The sequence below is a fragment of the Rousettus aegyptiacus genome, unplaced genomic scaffold, assembly GCF_014176215.1.
Source record: "Rousettus aegyptiacus isolate mRouAeg1 unplaced genomic scaffold, mRouAeg1.p scaffold_m13_p_3, whole genome shotgun sequence".
In the NCBI taxonomy this organism is placed as follows: domain Eukaryota; kingdom Metazoa; phylum Chordata; class Mammalia; order Chiroptera; family Pteropodidae; genus Rousettus; species Rousettus aegyptiacus.
In genome coordinates, this window is record NW_023416306.1 from 166,259,548 (window position 1) to 166,275,053 (window position 15,506).

General features: G+C 48.4%; 1 protein-coding gene across 19 annotated transcripts in view; it reads left to right on the forward strand.

The window, feature by feature from the left end:
* Window positions 1-13,449, forward strand: part of UNC79 (unc-79 homolog, NALCN channel complex subunit) — a 217,591-nt gene extending 204,142 nt beyond the window's left edge. For 16 of the 19 annotated variants that reach the window (XM_016145493.2, XM_016145498.2, XM_016145484.2 and 13 more), the window contains 2 exons: window positions 5,871-5,912; window positions 7,578-13,449. In XM_016145493.2, coding sequence (XP_016000979.2) covers window positions 5,871-5,912; window positions 7,578-7,778 — 243 coding nt within the window. In that variant the 3' untranslated portion in view covers window positions 7,779-13,449. The remainder of the gene's footprint in view (window positions 1-5,870; window positions 5,913-7,577) is intronic. The other 3 variants (XM_036238688.1, XM_016145496.2, XM_016145487.2) reach the window with 2 other exon arrangements.
* The last annotated feature ends 2,057 nt before the right edge of the window (window positions 13,450-15,506 follow it).

Below are 15,506 nucleotides of genomic sequence, written 5' to 3' on the forward strand. Positions count from 1 at the left end.
GATTATGAACACGTTGACTACCCCTGAAGTTCTCTTGTACCCATTTGTAACCGTGCTAGTCCTCCACTCTCCGTACCCCTCTTCCTCATCGCTAAGCAGCTCCAGATCTGCTTTCTGTTACTCTAGGTTAGTTTGCATATTCCAGAATTTTCTATAAATGGTACAGCACGTACTTTCCTTTTCTTCTTCCACTCAGAATAATTATCTTGAGATTAATATCCATGCTGTCGCATATGTCAGTAGGTCATTTCTTTTGATTTCTGCGTAATATTTGATTGTATGGCATACCACGTTTTATTTATCCATTCATTAATTAATGGACATCTGAACTGTTTTCATTCTGGGGCTATTACGAATAAGGCTGCTGTGACTATTCGTGTGCAAGTCTTTGTGTAGACATATGCTTTCGTACATGTTAGATCAATAACTAGGAGGGAATAGTTAGGTCTTTGCTATGAAAGCTACTTTGATATTAACAAAAGCAGTCCAGTTTTCTTTTGACTAGTGTTAGCGTGGTATGTCTTTTCCCATTCTTTTACTTTTAATCTATTCATATCTTTATATTTAAAGTGTATTTCTTATAGGCAGCATATAGTTCGGTGATGGTTTTTTTTTTTTTTTTTTGAAAGCTCACTCTGACAATCTTTTGCTTTTAATTGGAGTTTTTAAACCACTTTCATTTAATGTATTTTGTGATATTGTTGAAGTTAAACCTACCATCTTGCTGTTTATTTTCTTTATTTCTCATCTGTTCTTTGTCCCTCATTCCCTCTTTTTATGCCTTTTTTTGGACTGAGCTTTTAATGATTAAAATTTGGATGGAATTTCCTCTCCTTTTTCTCGTTCCTTTAAATGGAAGCTTAAGAAGGTTCTTAATTGGAGAACCTTCTTTCCAATCAGCAGTGTTCAGTGCTCTAAATTTCCTAAGTACTGCTTGAGCTGCATTCCTCCGTGTTTAGACATGTTCTCATTTCCATTCAGTCTAAAATGCTTTCTAATGTCCATTAGGGATTCTTCTTTGATTCGGGGGTTATTTAGAAGTGTGCATTTTAGTTCTTTTATTGGTAAGATGTCTTAATTGTTGTTGTTTTAGTGGTTGATTTATAGTGTACAGCATACATTCTTAACTTATCGCAATCTACCTTCAGGTAATGTTACACTTCATATATAGCATAAGGACTTATCATAGTATACTTTCATTTCTCACCTCCTGGCTTTGTGCTGTTACTGTCACATACTTTATTCAACTATGTTATATACCAAACCATATGTTATTATTAAATATAAATAGTCATCTCTTATAGAGATTCAAATTTTTAAAAATATTTATTTATATTTGCTATTATTGTCATGTTTATATTTGCCATTTTCAGTGTGCTTCATTTCTGTCATCTTCCTTCTGCCCAAAAGACTTTTTTTTTTCTTTTTTTTACCGGTTCTCGTGCAGGTCTTCTGGTGATTCATTCCTATAGGTTTTGTGTGTCTGAGAATCTTGCTTTGCCTTCATTTTGAAAAATATTTTTGCTGGGTATTGAATTCTAGGTTCAGATTTTTTTTCCTAGTACTTTAAAAATGTTGCTCCTCACATTGTTTCTGAGCAGAAATCTGTATCATTCTTATTGTTTTTAACTCTGTCTGTGATATGTCTTTATTCCTTTGGCTTTTTAAAACATTTTTCTCTTTACCATTGTTGTTAAACAATTTGATAATGAAACACTTTGGTGTGGTTTTCTTCATGTTTCTTGTGCTTGGATTGGTTGAGCTTCTTGGATCTGTGAATTTATAGTTTTCATTATAGTTGGAAATGTATCAGCCATTATTTCTTAAACTATTTTCTTCTGTGCTTCTACTCAGCATATTTAATATTTCCTTTACTTTTTGACACTATTGAATATAGTTATAGTAACTTTTAATGTCCTTGTCTAGGAATTGTTATCTGTATCATTTTTCAGTCTTTTCCAATTGCTTGATTTTTCTTCTCATTTTGGGTCATATTTTCCTTCTTCTTTGCACACCTGGTAATTTTTTATTGAATTCTTGACATTTTGAATTTGACATTTTTGGGGGCTGGATATTTTTGCATTCCTATAAATATCCTTGAGCTGTATTCTGTGAGGTAGTTAAATTACTTAGAAACGGTCTTATCCTTTTGAGTCTTGCCTTTAAGCTCGCTAGGCGGGATCAAAGCAGCATTTTGTCTAGGGCTAATGTTTCTTCACCACTCCGGTGTTAACCTGAGTACTCCACTTAATGTTCTATTATTTACAAGATCTTTTCACTTTAACTGGTGGAAACAGACACTATTGCTGGCCCTACTTGACCACCAGGGATTTTCCCCTCTAATTTTGGGGGGTTGTATTTTCTTCAGTCTTGGATAGTTTTTCTCATGTGTGTGCGCTGGTCACTCTTTAGCTCAGGACTCAGGGGGACCCTTTACAGATCCCAGAGTTTTCCCTCTCCTCATGCAGCTTTCTCCTCTCTGGTACCCAGCCTTACAAACTCTAGCCACGTCGGCCTCTCTGGACACCGGGCTCCATCTCCTTAGTCCAGGAGGACGGCCAGGCTGTGCGACTGCCTGAAAACTCTCTAGGCAGTTGGCTAGACTCATCGCAGGGCTCGCTCTGTTTGTTTCCTTCCTTGGTGAGCACCGTCTGGCGTGGCCGACGATCAGTATCTGAAAACCATCATTTCGTATATTCCCCCTGGGATGTAGCTGTTTCAGGCAAGTGGGTAAATCTGGTCTTTGTTATTCCAACTTTACTAAAAGAGAGAGAGTTTCGCAACTGATTTTAATTTTGAGGGCTGGTGCGAACATGGAGTGACGTGAATACGGTCCATCCAAGCAGGACGTCTTTTGTTTATCCTATTGCATAAACCAAAAGAAGAGAGAAGGTATCATTTTTATTTGGTGAAAAGCAACCCACTTTCTCAAATGTCTTTTAGTTTTCCAGATTTTGTTTTGGAGAAGGAAAAAAAGAAAGCCCAGCCAGCTTTATTGTAACATTACAGAGCCTAAAATAAATTACATCTACTTCTTACTGACAGCTTTGTAGGAACCACTAGCAAAAGGGAACGGAAATAAATGTTATTCGGTAAGTGAAATTAGCATTCCTGAAACAGGATGACTGCTGGATTATATAATGCTATCAATGATAATGAGGTTTAACCTGAAGCCTTTAGTCATGTGATCTGTAAATCACAAACCTGCAGGTCCCCTGTAGGTATATTTTTTAATCGTATGGCCAGATGTTACATCAGTGCAGAAATAATAAAAAAAAAACTCTGGTAAAACCACCCTCACTGTCCCCCTTGCTTGCCTCCTACAGGCCCTAAGCCCCAGTGACAGCACTGGGAAAGGTGCCCACCCAGGCTCAGAGTCCTCAGTGCTCCCCGGCCCCCACTCACCCCGGCCCCTCAGGATTCTTAACGGGAGGTTAGTCTGGGTATTTCTCAACATCGAGAGTCCTGTGGGCCTGCTTCCATATCAAATAGGTCAGTGGTCAGTGAAAGTCTGTAGACGTTAGGACTCTCAGGCGTGGTTCTTGATGTAAAGACATTTTTTCTCCCCCATTCAGAAATGCCCAGATGAGCCAGTTCTGCTAAGAGCTGGTAACACAGCCTTATCCCAGTTTCTCTATGAGTGTTGATGGCAGAGGGAGGCAAGGAGAGGGTGTCATTTCCTGAGATTTTGCATTATAGTCCAATTATATCTTTTGAGACACACTATACTCCATTTCTAAATAACAATATTTATGTTAGAGACTCGATATCAACTGACTGCAACATAAACACCATGTTCAGGAGTAGACGTCACTGGAAGTCGAATTAGCAAATTACACACATCAGGAGAATGTTGAAAGCAGAACGACAGTCAGATTTAGCCTTGGAAACAGGAAGCAGAGAGAGGAATGTAACTGATCACTCCACCAAGTTTTTGTTTCAAACGTGCTGATGACTTCTGTGAGGCCGGCAGCCCACGGCCATGACTAGGGAAGAGAGGCCTTTGATACCCTGCCCCGCAGGCCGAAGGTCCCCTTCCTGCTTCTCTCCCTGTGTTCACTGCACCGCCCCCTCCAGTTCGCCCTGGCTGGGAACCTCAGCTCTTTCCTTGACTTTTTCCTCACTCCGAAGCGCGAACGAGTCTTCAGATGCTTACCGATGATCTCCGCAGGCGGCATCCTTCTCCATCCCCAAAGCCATCCTTGTACCTCCACCGCGGAGGCAGCCCCGACACTGGGCCCCCGCCCCCCACTCTCCACGTCCTTCTGCAGACAGCCGCCACAGTGACCTGTCTGGAGCGTAGTCTGCTCATGACGAATGAGGCTCGTGCGGAGATTTGGAATGAAATCCGGTCTCACGTGGCATCCCGGATCGTCCGTGAGATGAGCTCACGTCTGCTTTCCTACACTCGCTGTGCATGGCGCTGTCTGAAGAGCCTCACTCTTTAGCACTGTGTGACACCTTGCTGTCTCCTCAGCTCTCCACGCGCTCCTGCCTCTGGGCGTTGCTTCCCGGGGTGCTCTTATATGTATCACTTTGCTAGGGCCACTGGGTGGTTTGAATGACAGAAATGTATTCTCTCACGGGTCTGGAGGCCAGGAGTTCGAGATCAAGGCATCCCAGGGCTGGTTCCTTCTGAGGCGGAGGGCGAGTCTGCCTCCTGCTCCTCCCCTAGTTGCTGGTGGTGCTCCCTAACAGTCCCTGGCTTGTAGATCTCTGCCTTCGTGTTCGCACGGCGTTCTCCCCGTGTGTGTGGTCTCCATGTCCAGATGTCCTTTCTTTGTAAGAGCACGGACATATTGGGTCAGGGGCCCACACGACTCTAGAATGGCCTCATCTTAACGAATTCTGTCTGCAGCAACCATTTCCAAATAAGGTCACACCTAAGTCTGTGTGGGTAAGGGTCACAGCATCTGTCCTAGGGAACACATTCAATCCATAATAATTCTACTGTGTTGGAATAGAGGGCTGGAAGGGCCGTGGAATGCAGTGATATGCATAGTAATGTAGTAAAGGCCCGAGCAGTACTGACATAAACTAGCATTTCCAAACTTTTTAGACCATGGCCCCCCAAGCCCAGTTTAAATCCCACCGAACTCGAGTTCTGTGGAACACATCTTGGGCAGCGCTGTGTTCTGGCCCTGACTTCCGGTTTGATGTGACCACGAATGTTTACTTACAAAGGGCTGAAACGTGGCCGAGAGCGCAGGGCCGACAGGGAACAGCTGTTGCCGGAGGCGCGGATGGGGCACCCCGTCTCCTCGGGGCAGGGCCTCGGCAGAGGAGTGGAGGGCGAATCAGAGGCGGTGGAGGGGCGCGGAGGGGCCCCGGCCGCCTGCCTGCCGTGCGCCCACACGGGACGGACCCCCGGCCCGCTCACTCCCGCCGTGTCCCGCCTTCCACGTCACAGCCCGGCCACTCGTCTTTCTATCACGGAAGGATTTCGACCGCTTCCCAGCAGCTATTTTCTTAATGACCAGGGGCAGATAGCGTCGCCACGCTCCTCGGAGATTCCGTCCTAAAGATCTGGGGAGGAAATTCTATTTCAAGAAAGTGAGGATTTAATTAAATAAATGCACAGTTAATTCCCCGCACTTGGTAGCTTTCGGCAGCCAATCCATCGTTTCCTCCAAAGCGTGTGTTTCAGGCACTGGTGGCGCGTGCAATATTATTAACCTCCAAACGCCCCCAGCTCAGCGGGGTTCGGCCTGAGAAAGGCGGTTTCCTGATAGTAGGAAACTCCGCAGCGGGGGGCCACGTCCTTCTGTGACGGGGAGGGGATTCCGCGCCCTGCTGTCCCTCGCAGGCCTCGCAGCCCAGCGGGGGGAAGGAGAACACCAGTAACGAGGCTTCTGTGTTTCTCCACACAGCTGATACCTATGTGGTTGCCAATGATACAGTCAAATATCAAGGTAAGTCACCCTCCGGCGGACTGGAGGCTCGGTTCCCTCCAGACATTGTCGTGGCATTCGTAGGGCTCCTTCCTGCCCCACTTATTGCGGAGAGAGACGAGTTCCACCTGCTCCTGGTCCCAGGGGGCTGCCAGTGCAGGAGACCCCTGTGGGCCAGGTGAGAGGCTGCGGGCCGAGGTGACAAAAGGAGCCAGTGCCCCACTGCTCACTGTCGATGAGGGTGAAGGGGGGGGGGCGCAGATCCCAGTCTGGGGGAGGCCCAGTTACTGACTGGGCTTCGGAGGATACCGAGGGACCTGGTCCCAGGCGTGCCCAGTGCTGTTCCCTGGCCGCCAAAACTGACTTTTCATGACTCGATAGGAAGCATTCTATCAAGAACAGACAGCGTTGAATGAATGACAGAATTGAACTAGAAGGAACCCGCCCACCTTGTCATTTTACATATGAGAAAAAGTTGGCCCAGGAGGAAGAGTAACTCGGATGGGGTCTGGCAGCCAGGAAGCAGAAGACCCCGACTTAATGTATGTCCCGCTGCCAGTCCCCGCCTCGAGTGTCGCGTTGTCACGGCAGGGCCGAGGATACCCCATGACCAGTAAACGTCGTTCCTGGGGCTCGGCATTAAGATGGCAAAGCCGGCCACCAGCTCCACCCAAAACGGGGCCCCCTCCACGGCGCCAGGAGTCTGCGGGGGGGGGGGGGAGAAGTCGGATACCTTCCTGCTGGACTTCTTCTCTGAGTTAGGGAGGGGTGTTGGTGAGAGAAAATGGGGGTCACCTCGAGGTACCCAGACACTGAGACAGAAGTGCGGTGGTCAGCAGCGACAGCGGCTTAGAGTCCTGGCTCACAGCGTGGGTCCCGTTGGTGGCCCCCGGTAGGTGCGTCAGCACCGCTGAAAACCCTATCTCAGTGCTCATTTTAGTTGTGAACCATGGTCGCGTCTCCACCCGAGGCGTTGTACATGGCAGTCTGTGGAGATTTGACATGGCATGGACGGCTGAGAGGAGGCCAACGGAGCCTGATGAAAAGCTAAGAAAAATAAGAAAAGCTCGCAACTAGCTCTCTCCTGTGCGTTAACATGAGAACAGATAGATTATAATCATGACGGAAAATGGATTCGCTTACTGTGTGCCAGGGTCTCTTCTACACCCTCGATTAACTCATTTATCTTTACAAAGACCCCATGAGTGTTTCTATCACCCCTTTGCCCTCGAGAAAATCCACGCAGACTGAAATAGCTTGCTCTTAAAGTTTTTCCCAGCGGAACCGGGATTTGAGCCCAGGGAGCCCGGCGGCAGAGCCAGGCCGCTTCTCCACCACCCCAGGCTCATCGGGCGAGCAGCTCCCCGGGGGACAGGCTCAGGTGTCAGTCCATATACTGATGTCAGCTTTAAGTTCCTGGTGCAGCAAATGAGTCGAGACGGGAGTGGCATGATTCGGAGGCATCTGGGCCTTGTAGACTCTAGGTACATGGCCCCAGCCCACGTCCGCTGCCCTGAGCACTGCCAAATTCCAGACCTGGCCTTCTTTAGGCCAGACAGCCCTTGGGCCGTGGGTGAGTGAGTGCTGCAGGCAGAGGTTCTCCAGGCCGGCTCGGCGGTCCCTGGGTTGAGAGCGACCCTTTAGGAAGAAAGAAACTGAACTAAACGTCTCACCCTCTCTTGACAGCACTTATCCGCGGGACTCCAGCTTCGCCTCCAGGCCATTCAGAACAACGTCAACCACCACAGCCTGAGGACGCTGCCCGGCTCGGCGCAGAGCAGTGCCAGTCTGGTGGCCCTCCGCAAGTGGCTGCAGTGCACCCAGTTCAAAATGGCCCAGGTGGAGATCCAGTCCTCAGAAGCAGCCTCTCAATTTTATCCTCTATGAGTGGACTCCTCGGCTCTCAGTGTCAACACTCTGGTTTAGCAATAATGGGTTTGAAAACTAAACAATTTGATCCAAGCAGGTTGGGGAACATATTGGTACTGTACATTCTCTTTCTAGTTTAGAAAAAGACGTGCAAAGGCCGGAGAGGGCCAAAAATGAAGCTTTCTTGCTACACATATTTCTGATGACTCCTTGGGCTATCTGATTAAGTGTTTCCTTACATTATTTTTTAAAAACCAAATCATTTTTCTTTAACTAACTTCTATTTTTTTTAAGAAAAAAAAAATAGACTGGTGGGTACTCACAGAACAGTTGTATAAGTCCCCCTGTTGCTATTTTTGATGATAGAGAATAAATAGGGTTTTTGAAACCTTTGTAGTGTTTTTTCTTAAAATCCACTCTTGGCAATGCAATAAAAAAAACCCGTCACCATAAGCCAGTGACACTTGACTGAAGCTTTTTGTCATTATCCTGGGAAAAGTGGCAGCTTGCAAGGACCATTACAAAGTGCACTTAGAAATTAGGTGGTTAAACTGTGCCAATTGTTTTCTTTGTTTTATAATATCATTTTCCAAAACTGTCCAGTAAGTTTTATTATTTTTAAAACTAGTTTTTCAACTCCTTAGTTCTAGGCTGTACTTTCTTGTAAGCTTTATGATAATCACTTTAGTTTTGTGAATAATAAATTTTATTCTTTTGTTAATACTTGTATACAATTCAATTTAAAACTGTAGATTGCATCCTGGACCAGACGATTCCCCACGCTGGCACAGAGCACTGCACCTGGAGTTACGTTTCATAAAACAGAATTTTAATAGTGTAAGAACACCGAGATTTATCAGCACTTATACTCAGCATTTGACTGTGCATTCACAAATGATATTTCTCTTCTCTATCCCTGTAATGCACTGACTTAAAAAAAAAAAAAAGACTTAATATACATTTAAGCTGTATATTGACATGCTATTAAATGCATTTTTTTTTATTATCCTTGTGAGCCTGGGGTTTTTTAAAATCAGTTTATAGAGCTAGAGCTTAGTTCCTGACAACCATTTCTTCTAAACTTTTAAAACCTCTAACCTCCCTTAAAACTAGAGTACAGTTTTTTAGGATAATGCTTCCTTTCCAATCGTTTGGTGAGAGAAATACACAGCTGATTTGAGGTCCATTCCCTAGGGAAGGACTTCGAGGGCATGACACAGGTCCTTTTTTTTTTCTTTTTTTTCTTTTTTCTTTTTTCTTCATGTTGGTTATTAAGAGTCTTCTCTTCTCTTCTGAGAAGTCTGATATCTTCATGCTTCTCAGGGGAAAACAAGTCCTTAGAAGTTTAAGCGTTTCCCATGAGTTCTAGAAAGATGGGGAGCGGATAATTCCTGGGAAAACTTGGCAGGGAACCAGTAGGTCCCCGTGTTAAGAGAATAGGAATGATTATTTTTCTCATTTACTAACAAACTCTTCTGAAAGGCCTCCCCACAGTCAGAATTCTCCTCTGTTTCAGGGGTGCTTGGTTATGCTTCCGTGAATGTTTTATCTTGTATTATAGAAAGCTGTGCACGTATTTATTTATCTCACCTGTAAACTGTGACAGCTTTCTGAGTATGTCCCATCTCTGTATCCCCAAGGTTTGGCACGTAGTGTATGCTTAAATTTCTATTGAGTGAATGGATTTGATTTAGCAACAGGTCTTTCTTGAGCTCCCCAGCGGGGCTCGGCAAGGGCTGAATTGTGACATTCTCTTTTTGTGCAGAGGAGGCGGCCCTGGCTGCTTTCCCTGTGAGGGGTTCGGCTGACTTCCCCACCCAGGCTTGGCTGCAGGCCCGGCTCTCTGCTAGTCCTGAGCCCACCCTGCCACACAGGTGGTCTGGATCTTACAAGCAGACAAGGTCTATGGTCATGCACAGCTTCTTCTCCAAACCCATCTTCTTTGCCTAGCTCTTTGGGTGGACTTCTGCCTCAGTTTCCCTTTGTACCTGCATCCCCCCCAGGGCTGGAGATGCGTCCTTAACTCAGCCCTCTCTACTGGGCCCCATCAAATGCCTCCTGCTGTGCAGACCTGTTCCTTCATCCCAGTCACCACCTGGGGTCTTGGTTCCACGCAGGCCCATCTCCCTCCTTGCTCCTGAGAACTGTGACCCATTTTCCTGGCAACCCGACTTAAGTACTGCCCCTGCTGGAACTCTGCCACTTCCCTGGCTCACGGAGACCAGCAAGCTTCTCTCCTGCACTGCCCTCACCCCGACATGTCCCTGTATCCTCATCTTCTTTCTCACCTTATTAAGTCAGCTCCTCCGGCAAGTGGGGCTCAAGCACTTGGAAGAAAAAAATCAGGAAAAGAGGGGACAGGTGGACATTTAGCAGGATTCGCCCTAAGAAGTAAGAGAAGACATTCACCTAGGTCAGCGGTCAGCAAACCACAGCCCACGGCAACCGCAGCCCCACTGCCTGTTTTGTAAAGCGTTATTGGCACACGACCCAACTCGCCATTTACATATCGTCTCTGGCTGCGTTTGTACACAACTGTGGAGCTGAAGGGTTGCAGAGCCTGAAATATCTACCGTCAGGCCCTTTACAGGACATCTGCTGACCCCTGGCCTAGCTGAAGGCCGGTAGGGAGCCCTGAGCTGGACCTTTGCGTGGATATATTTTCCCTACCACCTCAGGGTTTTTTGACATTTCCCTCTTAAAGTTTCCTCATCTGTAAAATGGGGACAATGACATATTCTACCTCAAAAGGTTGTTGAGATGGTGAAATAAAAGAATGCAAGGAAAGAGCTTAAAGCTGTGCCCGGCACATGGTAAGCACTCAGTAAAAGTTAACGGTTATTATTAATTGTTTTGTTCTCATGTTAAAGCCTAGAGGAGTAAAGCTACTTGTCCAAGGTCACATGACTAGTAAGAGGCAGAGCTGGAACTTGACCCCAAGCTGTCTGAATTTAGGATTCTGAACTTAGGTGACAGCCCTGAGGGCAGCAGAGGGCAGAGAGATTCCAACAAATTGTATTTGATACAGATCGGCCAGTACTAATTATTGGCCCGGAGAAGGGCCAAGGGATAGATCCAGCTTTGTGCTTCCCTCGCAGGAATCCTGCCGAATGAGCCCAAATCTGCAAATTCGTAGATTCCATGATTGTTTACAATGGGTGTGCCTCTTACTAGTTGGGTGACCTTGGACAAGTTATTAAACTCTCTGGACCTCTTTTTTCCTTATTTGTGAAATGGCACTATTTACTCATCTCCCTGGGGCTGGTGGGGAGCTCAAACAGGTGGAGGACTGTGATGGAGACTGTACCAGAATCTACGGACCTCCAGGAAGACTGCTGCCACCTTATGAAGGCCACACAAGGGGACAGCTCACAGCTGCGGGCTCATTTGGTTTTTCCTTCCGCCAATCCCCTGGAGGCAAGTTCTACGCGACCGGTGCGAGCCAAACCTTGGTCTTTAGCCAAGGGTGTCCAGTCTCCATCGTCTGTCCGCCATTTCTTTGCAAATCTGCTGTTCGGCCTGATGTCTGATATTTTCAGCATGTCTCTAAGAGTCTCATCCGGGGCCAAGTGGTTTGCAGCAACTTCATCTCCATTTCCAAACTGAGACAGGCCAAATAAGATCGAATTGGATCGGAGAAGATAATTCACCCACCAAGACTCTTGTGAGCTGGGATCGAAGGGTCTCCGGCATTAATTGGACAGTGCAGATTGTTTACTATACCTCTTTTATAGAATTAACTTGCAAATATGTATATTGGGCAAATTGGGTGTTTTGACAGTAATGGTCTTGAGAAGAATGAAGGGAGTGGTTGGAACTCAATGGAATAGTACCGAACTATGTTTTTATGAAAGTGAACGCTTTTGGGGTATGGCTGAGGTGTTACTAGTCAGAGGCTGGCTAGTTCCTTCCACCGACAGCAGCAGGTGGGGAGCCTCTTGCGAATGGTATTCAAGAGAAATGACAATAGCCACCATTTATTGAGCATCTATCGGGTACTAAACACTTCATGTACATTAGGCCTCTCCTCCCCACGAGATAGGTGTTATTCCCCATTACGCAGGTGAGCCAGCTGAGGCCCAGAGGTTAGGTGACTGATCTAGGGTCATGGAGCTAGTAATGTAAGAACCAGAAAGCTGTCTGACGAATGTTCATTTCTCTTCTCTTTTTTCGGTTCTGGGCTCTCCCGGGTGTAATGTGCCAGAAACACGGGATAGAGAAACTTGAGGGCTTTTCCTTTGAGGCGGCCCTATCTTATTAGAGTCTCTGTTATTGATCTTCGATCATAAATTTCCATCAAGCCAGTGTCACTTCATCTGACGAAGGGATTTTCCACCTGGCTTTGGGAATTCATTTATTTGAAGAATATTATAGGCTCCAAATTAAATCACATTTAGTTTTCCACTTAATAGAATAATTTATGGGAAAGAATAAACTTTAATGGATTAAAGATTGTGATGATGAACTCTATTTGATTGGGGGCCTATTGAGAGTTCACTCAGCTCTATGGAGACTTGCCCCTAATCAATGACAACCGTAGCTGCCGCCTCTGAGGGCTTATTGCATGCCAGGCACCTTGGAAACAGTAGTCTCATTCAACGATGTGAGGAAGGCACTTCTGTTATTAACCCCATATTACAGATGAGGAAACTGAGTCACCAAGAGACCGAATATATTTGCGGGAGTCCCTCCGTAAGAGGTAGAGCAAAATCTGAACCCCGATATGTCTGCCTCCAAAGCCCTGTTTTTTCCCAGTACGTAATTCTGCTTGTTAAATGGTAGGTCGAGTCCTTTCTTCTCCCCTGACCAACAAGGTCACCTCGAATCATGTAGACCAGAAGTCAGTCACCAGCCTGCCTCCTGCTCCTGAACTTGGCCCACAGCATGTTTTGTTTGATGAGCTTGAAATTCTAATGTCTCCTTTTGGTGGAATACCTTCCTTGGAGCATACAGACTCCAGTTTTGTACGGTTCCCTCTACTGGCCGCTGCCTTCCAAGACGGAAGGCCCCCAGCAGCCTCTTGGCACAGATCCTATTATTTCCTGTTGGTTTGCAAGGCCTGGCATTCCCCTCATTCGCTCACGGAGCCCTGCAGGCCTGGAGTGTGCCACCTGGTGTAGACTGACCCTCTAATTTTATGTGCCCAAGACGGGATGTGGTTTACCCAGCATCACACAGCAAGACAGTGGCGCAGCAGGGCTTGGGGTCATGCTGGCAGCCCCACAGTGGTCCTCCTCCCCAACAGTAGCCTGTCCCCACACCTCTGTCCCTACCTGCATGGCCACAGGCTGGGGGGCCCTGCCCCTGCACGCCCCCTCCCTCCCCATCAGTTTGACCTCTGCCTGGACTGGTCTCCAGTCCACCACCATCCTGGTTATTTCCAGGTCAGGGAAGCTGAGGTCAGGGGGTGGCTCCAGGTGACCCCTGGTCCCAGCACTTTGCTGCAGGGTGCCCAGAACATTGGTGAAGCTGCAGATCTGGTTGCACAAAGAGCTGGCTTCTTAATTATGCAGTCCAGACAGGCCCCTGCCCGCAGGCCAGTCCTGCCCCAGGCTGGTGGAGAGGGGAGCCTCCTGGGGGTGCCTGGCAGATGCCCTGATTTTCACTCCTTCAAGTGGCCTCCTGGAAAAGAAAAGAACCAGCCAGCCAGTAATCAAGCCTGAAGGGCAGAAACACTCCAGGTGAGGACAATCACCGGCCCAGCTGGGGGTGAGGGATGTGTGGGCGGGGGACTCTGCATTGCGATGGGGGCCAGCTGGGTGTACCCAGAGCTGTCAGCTCAGTGCTGGGGGGGGGGGGCAGGCAGATGGCGGAGACGGGAGACACAGGCTCTGCAGCCAGGTCGATTCGAGACTTTTCCACTGACCTGCTCTCTGACCACAGGCAAGTCGCTTCATCTGGCTCAGCCTCTGGTTCACCAGCTGCCCAGTGGAGATGGTAATTTTTGTCAAGAGTAAATGAAGTGATGTTTGTGGGGTACTCGGCGCAGAGAGGGGAGCAGAACGAGAGCGGTGGCTCACCCTGCAGGGCACTAGCCGTCCCTAGGCCGTGTGCTGAGCACCGGATACTCGTGCCGCCATCTCTCCTGCAAACCTAATACCATGCGACAGCTGGTGTTTTGCTGCAGCGAAATCACAGCTTGCGGTGGGGATCTGGCTCCCACTCTGAGAGTGGCATCCCCCACTGCTGCACTGCGTGCGGTGACTCAGGCTCCCCGCGATTCTCTGTGAATGAGCAACTGGGAAATCCTCCTCCATATGGTGCGCTCTGTTATCCTTGGGACTTCACGTGGTGTGAACACATCCTGTGTTTGTAATGGGGATAATATTTTGAAAATAATGCATGATGTTTTTCATTTTTCTCTAGGAAACCCCATTCCCCAGCCTAGCTCCGCGGATGGCATGGGGCAGGAGGAGGTTCAGGTGTCGGTGAAGGGCTAGTCAGACAGGACGAGAGAGCAGAGAGCTACCCACCTCTTCTGGACTTTGAGGGATTGCTGGCGAAAGGAAAAGGGAGACACATTCAGGGCAGGGCTGAGAGGCCGGGTGGGTGTCCGCCTTCCCTCTTGGGTGAGGATGCTGTTGAAATGCCCGGATGAGCCCCAGAACCCGGAGGCACACAGACCTCTGGGAAGGCTGCCTGCAGCCCTCGGCAGCGGAGGTGGCGGCCGTCCAGGGCCCCCGGCTCTGGCTGCCCTCGCCCGGCCTGCGTGCGTGTGCAGGTTCCAGCGTCCCCATGGCTGCTGCTGGCGGAGAGGACAATGGGCAGAGCCTTTGGTCACAAGAAGGGGACTACTACAGCCTCGTCATCTGCAGCTGGAGCCACGGGGGCCAGCTGCTCACCCTCAGAGGCTAGAAGGGCCCAGGCGCAGCCCTGCAGTCACCTGGCGAGGAAACAGCCCAGGCCATCGACAGTGCGTCAGGGCCCTGCCAGGCCCCCGATGACCCCGTGCGGTCCGAGCCCTGCTCCCCCTGTGCCAGACACCTCACACCTGCCCAGGGGCTTGCCTGGGTGCCTCCCAGAGTGGAACAGGCCCGGGAAGACGGCTCACGGGCTGAGAATCTGCCCAAAAGAGATCCAGTCACCCCAAAAAGACTTGTTAAACCAGAAAAGGCCCAAATACCATCAATTTGCAAGTTTAGGTTTTTCTACCCTGCCGTCTCCCAGCACACCCAGTTCTGTGAAATAAAATGCTATGTCCTTTTCTTGATGCTGTGTGTATGGTATTAAATGTGGAACCCACAATTAACTAATTAATTAATTCTACAAATATTCCTCGTTCCAGGCCCAGAAAGAGCAAGTCAGTGAAATGTGCACACAAGCAGCAGGTGTTCCGAGCTGTGGGGAAGAACTAAGGCTCTAGACTAGGGAACGACAGGGTGGTCCCGGGAAGCCACCGAGGGGGACAGTGGCTATCAGGACATCAGCGGGGAAGGGGCTGGCACACGCGTGGAGCAGCAGGAGGGTGGGGGAGAAGTGGGGGCTGGGAGAGGGGGTGACAGGGGACAAGGGTCGGGAAGGGCCCAAGCCTCGCGACCCAGGGTAAGGAGTGTGGCTTTTATTTTAAGTGTGAAAAAAGTCGTGGGCAAATATTAACTCACATAGGATCTGACCTTTTTTTGTGAAGATGCCTCTGTCTTCTGTGGGAACGGATTGTGGGGGCCGCAGAGGTGGAAGCCCAGAGCCAGGCGGGAGGTGACGGTGGCCCGGACTGGGGCGGCAGGAGCCGAGTCAGGCAGGTGGACT